Genomic DNA, 13,353 nt, shown 5'->3' with positions numbered 1-13,353 from the left:
CCGGCCCGGAGCTGCACAGCTGCCCCCGGCTCGGAGCTGCACAGCGGCCGCCGGCCCGGAGCTGCACAGCGGCCGCCGGCCCGGAGCTGCACAGCTGCCGCCAGCTCGGAGCTGCACAGCTGCCCCCAGCCCGGAGCTGCACAGCGGCCCCCAGCCCGGAGCTGCACAGCTGCCCCCGGCCCGGAGCTGCACAGCTGCCCCCGGCCCGGAGCTGCACAGCTGCCGCCGGCCCGGAGCTGCACAGCTGCCCCCGGCCCGGAGCTGCACAGCTGCCCCCGGCCCGGAGCTGCACAGCTGCCGCCAGCTCGGAGCTCACTGAGGCAGAGCTTGCGCGGGTGCGGGCGGTGCCGGCGCCTGGGAAATGCCGGGCTCTGGCCGTGTCCGAGCGGGCCGCTGAGCTCCACACGGTGCCCGGGTCACCCCCGCCCGGCACAGGAGCGGCCCTGGAGCAGAGCCAAGGGACATTCCAACMAACAGTGCTCCCCCAGCCAGTCCCAGCCTTCGGCAGGAAATTTACACCATCGCCCTCTCCCCCTCCACGCTCAGCAACTCATGCAGAATAATTTAGCACCTACATTTTTTGAGGAAGACAAAGTCACTTCTTCTCGCAATCGCTGTGCCCAGGAAACATTCCCTAAATCATCAKCTTTCCGTGTTCAGTCTGGACTATCTCACACTCTATTTTAATAGCACGTTATTTGATTGTACACTCTTGATCCTAAAGCCTGCCCTTTCACTGTTCTGAATCCCAGGTGACAGCCAGTATTAAAGAGAAAGCTTTAGACCTCCTTTTAAAGATACATATTTTGTCCAAGACAACTTTGACATCTGATTTTCACCTGCTTTTGTATCATCCCAATTTTTTCAAAGAGATTATAAAAGAGAACCCAATACGCACAATCAAAACACTTTTCACCATTACAGTACTTATAAGTTTGAAAGCTTCAGAATAAATTCTCTGAACTAAGACCACCACACTTCGTTCAGAAAGAATGAGAGCACACTAGAAAACATCTTCTCTTAAGAAAATAGAACAACATCAATAGGAGAGAAAATTAGCAAAGAATAATAGGAACCTTTTTCTAGTGGTTAAATCCTTTTCACCACAGTGCTTTTCTACAGAAATACGATGGCATATGCATGATTCAAGCTTGCCATTTAAATATAGTATTTCCTGTGAATTTAACTGYACTGCAATAGTAATAAAGACACTGGCTGTTAGCGAGCAAAGCAATACACTGGCCATGTCAAGCTGGAAAGGTGTGATGCCTTGTCTCGCTGTCATCACTAAAGCAGCTGTTGCCACCTTCAACTTCCCAGCTGTTCAGCTGAATTGGGATACAAGCTGAAAAAATGCAACTTGTATCATATATATTGTATGTAGTGTGGCTGGTGACCAGTCTGACATTTCAGAAAACTAACAGCTCTAGTACTGCAGACAAAGCATTACCCAGTACATAATCTGAAAAAAAACCATTGAGGAACGAGATTTCTCAATTATCTAAACATATTTTTAACTTTTTACAAGCTTACCATCACACATTCCAAACACGGATTAATCTCCACATYTCTGATACAAGTCAGCAAACCTTTTCACTGAAGTCTTCAGAGAGGTCGTGAAAATGAAAGGCGTAGAGCAGTCAGTGTAGGAGCTAACGTCAGCATGCAAGATTGACACTCAAATGCAATTTTTTATGCTAGCTAATAACAGATTATTCTAACACGACTCTGGAATAAGGAAAAATATTACCGAACAAGATATTCTGGGGAGAGCAATGTAAGCATTCATTAAAAAAACAGGCACTAGGAGTCAAACATGGCAGGCCTAGTTTAAAAGCAAAACCCAACACCCCTCCCAACCGGACTTTGTGAGAGAGCAAGAGGTATGGCAGTTCCACAATATCTGTTTGTAATTCCTGTGTTTTCCTCAGCCAGAGTAAGGATTATGAGTAATGCCCTTTTACAGGCCAAAAGGGACAAAACTTTAAGCGGGCAGTGGTTTTCATTCACATGATCCGTGGTGTTTCCATGTCTGCAAGGACAGTGACAGCCTGGCAGCACCAGCTCCAAGAACCCCTCRGCCATTCACAGGCACAAACTGCTCTCTGACTGCTTTGCAATTGCTTCCTTCCAACCACTGTTAAAAGCCCAGGAGAATTAGATGCATCATAAGAACTGAATGTTAAATGCAAGACTCCTAAGATATTATCTAAAAAAAAAAACACACCCCAAACCAAAAAACCTACATACAAAGGACCTGAAGTATTAAAATTGCCAAGAAAATCTGGTTTCCAAAACAGTCTTTTATTGTATCCGTGCCACACATACTAGTGAAAAATAACACTCCTAAAAAAGGAAAAGAAAAAGAATGCTACCTTTCCACAACATTTCTTTTAAATAAAACTTCAAGTACTCTTACATTAGTACAAAAAAAAATCTGATCTATCTGCCCCAACAGGCCACCACAACACACAGTAGATAAAACACAGTGGTTACAAATGTCTTCTTCTGTTATTCTGTGGCAAGGCAAATGGAAGGAAATGTTTCTATGAAAAAATACTGTGTGCGCGTAGGAAATTGTCACAATTTTCTTCCACATGGATACAAATGATTAYACTTGAATTTGAGGCCGTGGTGGCTTGAAATTATATAACAAAATAGAAAAATGGAAAACTACTATCCCCTACACCCTGTTTTAAAGGCAGGCACTACCAAGATTAAGGAGACTCCACAGTGTTGGTAGAGGATAATTACTGTACAAGCCATAGAGCTATAATTACCTTAAGACTAAAATAAAATGCTACTGTCCTTCTAAGGCATAAACAATAATGTCTGCAAACAATATGTACACATCATACATATTTAAAACAAGACTTAATATAAACAATAATGAACAGTATATACATGTCTCAATTTTTCTTCACTGTCTTGAAATACAATTTAACTACACAAGTGATGCAGCAACATATATATAAATGTACTTGTAACTCTACAGTAAAGTTTAATTTTTAGTGCCTTCACAGCACATCAGTGTAAACAGTTTTACTTGGCTTTGTTTTATATTTTAAAACATTCCTTGTTGTATTTTCAACATTTAAAGCAATTTTCTAGTTCTTCCTTTTCACAGAAAACGAAGATTCTGAATGCTGTATAATCATAAATAATTCATAAAATTAAATACATTCACTAAAAAATAAACTACAAAGTAAAAAAAAGAAAAATAGATATTTATTGAAAGGGAAAAGAGAACCATTTTCCCGTAGAGCTCTGGTGGTTGAAAATTCAGTGCGTTTTGATAAATTGCTATTGCACTATAACACCCCTTTCTTTGAAATTCTTTGGGTGTGCTTCCCTGTTCTACCTAAATTAGTTTGTTAAAACACACAAACCAATAACCAAGGGGCCATGGCTGCTGTAGGAGTGAAGCCTTTAAAACTAGTATCACAACTCGGTGACATTTTAAAGGAAAAAATTATTTATGTATGTGCCTTGCACTTCCATGTAAATACAGTTCACATTGCTGGTCTTATCAGTCCTCATTTGATGAAAAGAAAAAAAAGGAGGTCTAGTAGCTTCAGCTCACTTTGAAAATCTCTGTCCATTTTTTTTCAAAATACTTCCTCATGTTGTGACCAGCCCTGCCTATGTCAGAATCATCTTCATTGAAAGTTTCACAGTTGTCAAAAACAAGCCTGACATCCAGTGAAAATGCTTCAAGATTAGGGTACCTGAAAGAAGAAAGAAGTGAAGGATTTTTAAAACATGGAGAATCAAAAAAGAAAAATATTTTGACTACAGCAGAAAATACTTAAATAAGAATTTAAATTAGAATTTCTAACAAGAAAATGAACATCAGTGAAAGCAAATACTCTCTTGTCACTACATTTATTGTCTTCCTCAAAAGCTTTGCTAGGGTAGAATTTCTGTACTGGAAAACAAACTTTAAAAAACTAATTCCTCTTGCTCTTCAACAGTTTTCTAGTTAAAATGCTATGGCTATTTTCCATTTATGTATCTATTCTTGGGCTCAGGGTCCTTCAAAGTAAGCACTGAATAGAGTTGAATTTATCTAAAAGAGGAACAAATGGGTGATAATGGCTGATGTTACAGACAATCCTGTAACACTGTCTTTGCTAATTCTTTTTATTACCCTGAACATACCTCTGAATGGCTCAAAAAGTGTTCCAATATTCACAGAATTATTAAAAAGGACTAAAAGGTACAAATCTACTGATGTGAACATATGGGGACCATTTAAACCTAATATTCATGGAAGAAAAGGTCTGAAGAGGTTAAAATGTGCTGTCCTAGRAAAGTCGCTCTGTGTGGAGCTGACAGACTGCAGAGGCTCAATCTTTACAGATTCATTAGAGCACAGGGCTATTAACAGGGAAGGTGAGCTGAGGTGTAGAGCGTGGTCTTCTCTTTAAAAAGGCTGTGCAGTCCAATTGTAAAATGGACTATAAAATGATTAACCACCATTCCTGGAGTGTTAGCCACAACAGAGCTGCCAATTCACTCCACAGCCACATCATTTACAGGGACTCCACYTGCTTAAAGCCTACACAGCTGTTTCTCTCTGACATACAGTAACACTAAGATACCTCCATTAAACAAAGAGGCAGAAAAAAAGCTTTCCTGTTGAYTGTTTTGGTGTATTTCAGCTGGCAGTTTTATTGTTTTTCAGCCAGTTCCATAGGCTCTCCCATCCAACATGCTACTTCACTTGGATATGGCGAGATGAAAGCATACAATTAAGAATTTTTATTTTGACTGTAAAAACAATCACAGAGGCGTCAGAGCAGATAGATCAAGACAGTTTAGCCAATTTTAAACATGTACTGTACTTCAGTGCTAAAGTATTTTTAAAATGTAAAGTAAAATTTACAATAGGTTTACTTACTGTCCACTACTTAGCTTGTCTCTAATGGTAGAAAAATCCATAGGTTTTTTAATAACTTTCTTATAACCCGGAACAAGTTTCAAGTTTACAGGAAGCAAGAAAGGCCAGGCATCTTCATGAGTTTCCAATTCTGAGAGAATCATGCTGAAAAAAACAAGGTTTCAAACCAGTATTTTTAAACTGTTCATACATTCACAATGTTTTCACTATTACATAAATTCCTCATGAACTGCCAAAGTATTCACTTTACAAAAACAAAGCACTTYATTCTGTGCTCTGTGCAAGGCTGAGAACAATGCACATATAGAGACAGACAAGTAATTAAAATAGCATTAAGTCCTCTCCAGGCAACCTATGTTAATAATCAACATTCCAAAAAAAACCACGGTGCTGCAACTTTGATCCTCAATGTAAACASCAGGTGCTAATAGTGGCTTCCCAAMCTGTGACAAGGCCAAGCTGTGTCTGTTTGGACTGCAGCAATGCTGCCACAGCAGCTGATTCCTGTGCCTCCTCCACAATGCAAAGCTCTTTGSACARWGATCTTTGATACACCTGAGAAAGGTTTCTGTCACTGGCCCTGCTCTTCCAGGCGTGACAGAAGCATTCTCCCAGCATGCACACATTTGTGTACACACACAGACATGGGACCAAGAACAGCATTCCTGTTCCCCAGAACAGACACAGAAAAGAATCAAGTACTACTTGTTKCAACAAGACTTATCCTAAATTCAGCATCTGACACTTTACCTGCATATAGCCAGGTCCTTGGAGTCATCTCTCTTAGGTTTCTTAGCAGCAGTGCAATTTTCTTGCTTTAACTGGCTTACAGACACATTTTCCTCAATTTTTCTTTTTTTAGGGTCTGTTTTTCCTCTTTTTAAGGCAGTGCTTGTAGTTGCCGAGTCCTCATCCTCTGTTTCTCCCACTAATCTCCTGCTTCTCTTTTGTTCATTACCTTTTTTCCCTTTAATCTGAAGTTTTTTTATCTTTAGAGTTTGACCACTTGCCTAGAATAGAGAGAACTGAAATAAGCAATRGCCTAGAAATTACAAAAACCTCTGTTATCACTGACAGACAGCGATGAAGATCAGAAACAGAAGCACCAAAACAAATGAAATATTTAATATTAAAGATTATTAACTTTTTGCTGTTTGCTGAAGGCAAATAAGGCTGCAGAAATTCCTGGTACAAGTGACTTAGGTTCTCAGCTTGTGACAGGACAAAAGCACCTGATGTTCAGATAGGTAAAACAGTATTTCCTAACAAACCAGGCTGGCACAGTTCTGGACAAACACTTCTCTCTTCCTAAATGACTGATACAAACACGCTAAAATAAAAATATTTACTAACATTTTTCTCTTTTCCAAAGACAAATTAAAAATGATGATATTGAATTAGCATGAAAACTATGTACCTACTTACATTAAAAAGCCCACTGTTTAGAACAAATAAAACTGTAGCCTTTACTGCCACTAAAACACAAATTAAACTATTATTTCATCATTTAATGGGAGGCCCCCCCCAAAACATACAGACCATTATTTTCATTGGAAAAAAGCAGGGGCAGAGCTGTAGCTCTGGCACACACAATACACAGTCCCTTGCTGCAGTCCCCTCACCCTGACAGTGTTTGTCACCTTGGCTATGCAGGCGGGACAGAACCAGTCCCCATCCGGGATGCTGCTGATCTTGGGCCGGTGGCAGTACGTGTGACAGCCTTTATCACACCCGTCACAGAGGAGCAGCAGCTCTTCATTGTCTCCCTTTCGACAAATCTGGCAGTACTGTCATGAATGAAAAATGCTTTTAATTCATTTTTTTAAATTTGAAGCAATAAATGGTACCGAAATTACCCTTCTCCTTCAAGCACACGAATTCACTCTCAAAATTACTTGCATTTTACTCCAATCAGAATCTGCTCTTGATCATATCCCTAGAAGAATACATGGAGTATGTAAGGAACTAATTTAAAGGCTATATTGGGACAACATGTTGAAAAAGCAATTAATTTATTTTAAGACATTTAAGTCCCTACAGCCCACAAAATGACAAGCCCTTTCTCTAATTCATGAATGTCTGTGCAAAGTAAATGTACACCTATCAAAACTTCTTTGCCCAAACACACTATCTCAGAAATTTTCTTTTCATTTATGCCCACAATGCATACATATGTTACTACTTTATAAAAAAACCAGTATTTTACAAGAGTATTTCCAAATAATAATTGGTAAAGATCTTATCCAAGGGCCATTATGAACGAATTCACTAAAGCAAAACAAATGATCCCAAGCACTTCCTAAAATTCATACTAACTTTAAAATACCTGAATAATAAATTACTACATCTTGAAATGTTCCAACACCTTTTCAAGTGCTTCTACCAAATTCACAAGCTTTTTGTACTAAAAATACTTCAAGCTAACAACTATATAAACTCAAAAGTATAGCCTGACATTACAGCTTTTACTTAAATCATCTGTATATTATCCAGATGTAATTAGAATTGGTATATGACTGACAGAAATTAAAAACTTAGGAAAAGGACCACAAATGCAAGACTCACTTTTGCTACCCACTGCACAACACTGGTCACACTTGCTCACATCACAGTCACTACTGCTGTAGTAATAGGTTTTGTTTGCAGAAATTTGAGGTTCAGAGGTCCATGCAAATTTTGACATATCCCCTTTGCATGCTTTCTTTGTACATGGAGTTAACTTAGATTGACTTGCTAAGTGTACAAGGAAACAGTTATTTCAGCCTGTCTGCTCACACACTTGCCTAATTTGTATGTTCAGTTGGGAGAACTCTGCATGCAAAAATGCTGCAAATTTGGAGCATCTCAACTTTCTGAAAAATGAAGTCCTTAATGAAGGATAYGTGATGCTGAACCTCCATAAAACTTGTGTCACAGGTGAGATTAAAAACACTCCATCAGACAGAGCATCTTTCATGAAATGGAGCAAGCAATTACTCTCCTTTACCTCAATGTCATCAACAAAGAATAATTACCATCTTTAATAACATAACCRTTCACAAAGGCTTTTTATCTTAGCAAGTTCAGGATGCTGAATTTGGCAAGCAGGGACAATCTTTTCCATTAGGCTCATTCATCCGTGCACAATGTACAGTTTAACTGCGGGGTTTTATACGAAGTAATAAGAAATGCATTATTCACCAAGGCAACTTAAAATACCTGAAGTGGGAAAATCAGGTAGAGCAAAAACAGTTTAGATACTTACAACTTTCATAATGGATTTTTCCCATGCTATTGATTTCTGTAACTGCTGAATGCACAGAGCTACCTGGGCAGCACTGCGCGCTTCTGACAGCGCCCTTCTCCACACCCTTAGCCCTGGAGCAATATCCTCTTCAGTTCTGCATTAAAATACAGGGAAATTAAGYAGGTCATACCCGTGATTGCTCGTTTAAATGTGGAACAATCATTATCACATTGAAAGCCAAGCAATGACAAAACGTACACAGCCAATAAGTATAAGGTTTAAGCAACTAAATTTCATGTAGTGCACAGACTGTGGCTACGTGCCTCAAAGCTTAGTCACAACCAGTTAAATGTAAGATAACTTTGCAAGATTATTAACAAACGTAACAAAAAAAATCTTTACAAAGCACCATGCAGAATAACATGATCCATAYGGATCACAGACATACAAGAAAGTACATAGATAACAGGCAATAAGAAAATAGGTTCCAATTAGCAAAGAAGCACAATAATTTTTCAAGTTAATCTCAATAACCTACCCGTCACCATCACCACTAATAGATGGTGCAGGAGCAGGGACAGTAACTGTGCCCACATTATCCAGTTTGATCTGAATGGTGGTACTTAAGGGGCTCTTCAGATACCTTCGCTCTATGTTCCGCTCCAAGTCAGCCAGCCTGGTTACAGCTATATCTAGAGGGTTGTCACTCCTGCGCTCTAGAGAGCTGGCACTGCCTTCTCCACCTCCAGCACAATCTCCATCGTGCTTCTTGTGCAATCTAGCAATTGACTTATGTTCMCGATATACCAAGTCGTCTCTCTCTGATGCAGGTTCAGGACACAGCCAACCCTATGTCAATAGAAAGGTTTGTGCATTTATTGGTTGCTGTTAACTCAGGGTGTAAACAGAGGAACTGTTTTACGGAATCAAACAAAGTCATTGAAGCGSTGTTTCTGGTAGATCGCGGTTACTTGTAATCCATCTGTAGAGACATTTTCCAAAATATCCAGAGAACTAAAATAATTAATCAAGTAATATAAGCATTASCAGACTTTATGAAGGAACCTTTCTGCAACAGCCTGCATTCTTATCCTCTCATGAAGTATCCTGTTCTACCGGTCAAAACATCCAAACAGGACTACCCATTTAGCACGCTCAGGAGACAGTATCAGTKGGTCACAATAAAACAACATCCATCTCATGCCAAATTCTACATCATAAACACCACTCCTGTACTATAACCAAACATATGCAATTTGATAACCTTACACCCACCCTGGAAGAATTCCAAAATCCAGAGAATTCTTAACTCTATTGCATTCGTACCTATTACATGTTCTCCGTGGCTTTACAAAACTCAAGCAAATTATTCTGATRATTGTAGGCATTTCTGAAAGCATTAATAGCAATAATCACACAAACCAGGCAGTAGTGTGGCAAACCCCCCAAGAGTTAAGCAGACTGTATGAAATACAATCTTTGCATTCAGGGAAGGTTAACAAAACGTGCACAGAGCTCCACTGTATAACATTCTCCAGCAGCTGCCATTCTGAACATCTTCAGCTGAAGACTGAAACGCAGTAAAATATTTCAAACACAAATCTCCATGATACTACTGCTGGTAGTGTATTTGTTTCATTTGTAGGAAGTCAGAATGGAATAAGAAGGCACTTACCAGCACACAAGGACTGCTATCTGCWTTAAATTCTTATCACCTATTTTAAAGAGACATTTTACTTGARGTTGGTTTTACCTTAACTTGTAAACTAGCTGATGCAACTCTCCTCTCTAGATCTTCCACCTGCTGAAGGATAGCAAGATCCATCTCCATAGCTTGTTCTTCTACTGACCAGTTTTCCACAACATTCCGAGTTACTTGGTTATCTTCATTTTCATTGATATCAATAATTGCAACTGTATTTGAGAATCACATTTTTATTATTTTAATTAGCATTACAACTGCACTGGTAAATTCAAGCTAATTTACCCATCACTCCAGTCAAATGATGAAGAACTGTTGTATTATTCTTAAAAAAAACCCAATATGGACAACCAAYTCTGTATGGTTTCAAACTTGCACTTTAAAGGCAGAAAAGAGAAGGAGAGGCTGAGGGTTACAGAGACAGAAAGAGCTTCAGAAGGTCAGCAGARCTTAAGAAGGTTATTTATACCACTACAACAATTTATATTAAATGCAATTTCTCCAATCCAGTAACTTTTCAGACCAAGTTGCCTGGTGAAAAGGCAAAGACAAATAAGGAGACCTTTACCTTTTTTCTCAGCCATTACTGTAAATCCCGGCTAWTCACATCTCAAAAAGCACTTTTCTGGTGCCCCAACACCATCTGTAACTAAACATCAACTACGTACCATCTTTGTTTTTGATGCAGACCAGAGTGATATAATCCATGTGTTTCTGTATTTGCTTTTGTAAGGCCTTTTCTCTTATTCCCCTGAGATGCAGAACTTTAATCAAAGATTTTAGGTCCTCTGGATCAGTAATCCTCCACCACCCATACTGCATTTCTAAATCAAGACAAGCACAAAAACACTTTGCAGGCTTTTTTTTTTTTTTTAAGTGATCACACACAATCAGATTAGAAAACCAATAGGCAAATTATTTAAAAAAATATTGTAACATCGTAGTGGCACTGCAAAAATTATCATCTTTTTTCTTGCATTACACTTACCTTCTGGTATAGGCTTTGGGTTAGGATAATCTACGGGCTTGGCTACTTCAGCTGCTGTAGAAGGGGCAGAAGCTACTTTTTCACYCTGTAGTGCTGGTGATTCACTTTTACTTGCAGGAACACCAGATGCCAAGAATGAGCTACCATTCACTTCTGACAATCCCAAGCCTGATCCAAGAGCAGGTACAGAAGATGGAAATGGAACGTTTGAAGTAAGAACTCCTGTAGGCCATCCACAAAACTGAAGTCCCATTATAGGTAGTCCAGTCTTCACCTGCTACAGAGCACAACTACCATTAATGTCCCTGAGAAACCTGAATTATGATTGGGATGCTATTTGTCAAACAATAATCAAAACACAAAGGAGGCCTTTACTCAGTTCTTCAGTTAGTTTCAGAAAAACTAATGTAACACTGACATGTAATGCTTCTTATTAACGCCTGGATAATGCTAAAAAGCAATAGCTTTTAAAGGTAGGGTGTGGTGTTTTACACTTCCAAAAAGATTTTATGTACTTGCTTTTCATTTAATATCTGTTAAATGGTTGACTAGAAAACATCCTAAAAGCCAAATTAAATTMCTGACATACATGTACAAAATATCATACAGTAGCCTACTTGGCACATCATAATTTAGTATTACAAAACTTCTGCAGTTAGTTATTAACATTTAGAAACAGAAAAAAAGAAGAAATTAAGATATAGTGATTTCAGATCTTTGAAGTAATTTGTCTAAACAGGTATCCTGCCCAAATAAGCTCTGCAAAGTCGAATGATTCAAAAATGAATGTATTTACCTGCAGTGGTGACAATGCAAAAGGACTTAATCCCATGGGACTGTGTGCAGAGGCTGAGCCCAGCAGAGGAGATGGAACAGGGGAGGGTGACTTTGATGGGGGGTGTGAGTGAGGMGTGAGTGGAGCTGGAGCTGCTGTGTCCAGCTGGGTGACAGAGGTGTCATCGCAGGGCACGCGGGGGACCAGGCTGAACCACTGCCTGCCCTTCTCACCCASAGTCTTTAACAGCTGATCATTTGCMATCGCTGGAGAACTGTACAACCTTCCCGTCCCACCTGCATTAGCACTGAAARGATTATTAGAATCAGACTTCTCGATGGAGTTTTGTGGTGCAGGGGGCTGCAGACTGCAGAGAGAGTTTTTTGAGTTACTTGGGTAAGATAATGTGCAGCCATTTGATGCGCTGCCGTTGGGTTTTGGAGACGTAGTGTCAGACTCAGGCGGCATTTTTGCTACCTCTAACAGTTTGCTTAATTTTGAAAATGACCCAGGCTTTTGTAAAAACAGGTTAGTGCTGTCCTTTTCTTTCAGATTTTCCTTTTGCTCACAGAGAGTTGTAGCCAAACAACGTAATTTTTCTCCTGTTTCAAATTCTTCTTCTTTGATAAGCATGTTTTCTTCCTTTTTTAACTTCTCTTTTTCTTTTGCAATTTCTTCAAKACCTAGAAATGTACAAGAAACATAGAGTAACAGATCAACTATTTTACMAAGTTTTAATAGGAGTAGTTTAAATAGCAGTTTAAATTAAAAATTACTTCACATTTGATTCCAATGTCATTGCTGTTGTTGCTGTTAATGAAATCCCTTCTCACTTTAAGGAGCACTTTGCAGAAGARAACAAGCTTCTAGGCATATCGACTTACACTACTCAACACCTCGAGTGAAAATCAAGTCAACATGGCAAACATGCTACAGGATTCACACATCTGAAGCACTTTGCCAAGTCTCCRAAAGGAACAACTTTCTGCAAGATTCCAATACCTCACCAAAGAGCCCCCCTGGTGATATCAAGGGAGTACAATGTTTACAGCCTAAAGTTTATTTTTGCACTTGATTATTTCATCAAACACACAGCCAACTATGAAATGGAGAACCACAATTCTTGTTGCAAAATCAAATATTCCCCAAATACTGAAATAACACTAAACATTTACCTCCTTCAATACAAATCATTAACAACTTTGACTGTGAAACAACATCAACATTCTGTGAAGTTTAATACTCTTTCAAGAGCCACCCAACATGACGACTGACATACTACAATCACAACCCCAAAATTACAGTTTAGTTTTAGCGATGTAATTTCAGCAATTGCTGGTTAAAGAAAGACTAATTGGTAAAATACAGAGACTAAATCACGTGGTTGATTAGAAAACAAGATACTTCACTGCATGAAAATAATTGTCATATTTTTTGCAGACATTTATCATATTTTCATGCACAGATTAGTCTGTGCATTTGCCAGAAATGTAACAACTGAGGGTGAAAATTTTTCTTCTGCATTCTGTGGTCCTCCTAATTTTCATGCACAGAGGTCACCACCATAGGGAAAGGTGTCAAAAAACTCTGCGAGTAAGTAAATACGGAAAAGCGTAACATGTAGAAGTATAACAACTAAAAACTGCCAAAATACCAATCCTCATTTTGAAAGGTATTACCTGATCTCTCCTAATGAGAAAGACATCTCAGAGAGAGCCCCACGAGAGGCCTATTGACAGAGCCGTGTGTGCCCCATCCC

The 13,353-nt window shown here is 39.1% G+C and overlaps 2 protein-coding genes across 2 annotated transcripts in view; both read right to left on the bottom strand.

The window, feature by feature from the left end:
- Positions 1 to 704, bottom strand: part of WDSUB1 (WD repeat, sterile alpha motif and U-box domain containing 1) — a 17,095-nt gene extending 16,391 nt beyond the window's left edge. Inside the window, exon 1 of the mRNA XM_057385332.1 lies at positions 576 to 704. The gene's annotated coding sequence lies outside the window, so the exon portion shown is untranslated. The remainder of the gene's footprint in view (positions 1 to 575) is intronic.
- Positions 705 to 3,206: 2,502 nt separating this feature from the next.
- BAZ2B (bromodomain adjacent to zinc finger domain 2B) lies at positions 3,207 to 12,332 on the bottom strand (the record flags this gene model as incomplete). The annotated part of the gene is made up of 10 exons (XM_057385331.1): positions 3,207 to 3,728; positions 4,904 to 5,047; positions 5,654 to 5,913; positions 6,544 to 6,690; positions 8,148 to 8,283; positions 8,668 to 8,978; positions 9,883 to 10,043; positions 10,500 to 10,655; positions 10,820 to 11,093; positions 11,616 to 12,332. Coding segments are annotated over 10 exons (2,460 nt in total), but the record flags the coding sequence as incomplete, so codon positions are not given.
- Positions 12,333 to 13,353: the final 1,021 nt, after the last annotated feature.

This window comes from Malurus melanocephalus, unplaced genomic scaffold (assembly GCF_030028575.1).
Source record: "Malurus melanocephalus ecotype Western Australia unplaced genomic scaffold, MMel_1.1 scaffold_811, whole genome shotgun sequence".
NCBI classification, from domain to species: Eukaryota; Metazoa; Chordata; class Aves; order Passeriformes; family Maluridae; genus Malurus; species Malurus melanocephalus.
This window is presented reverse-complemented; position numbering and strand designations above follow the sequence as displayed.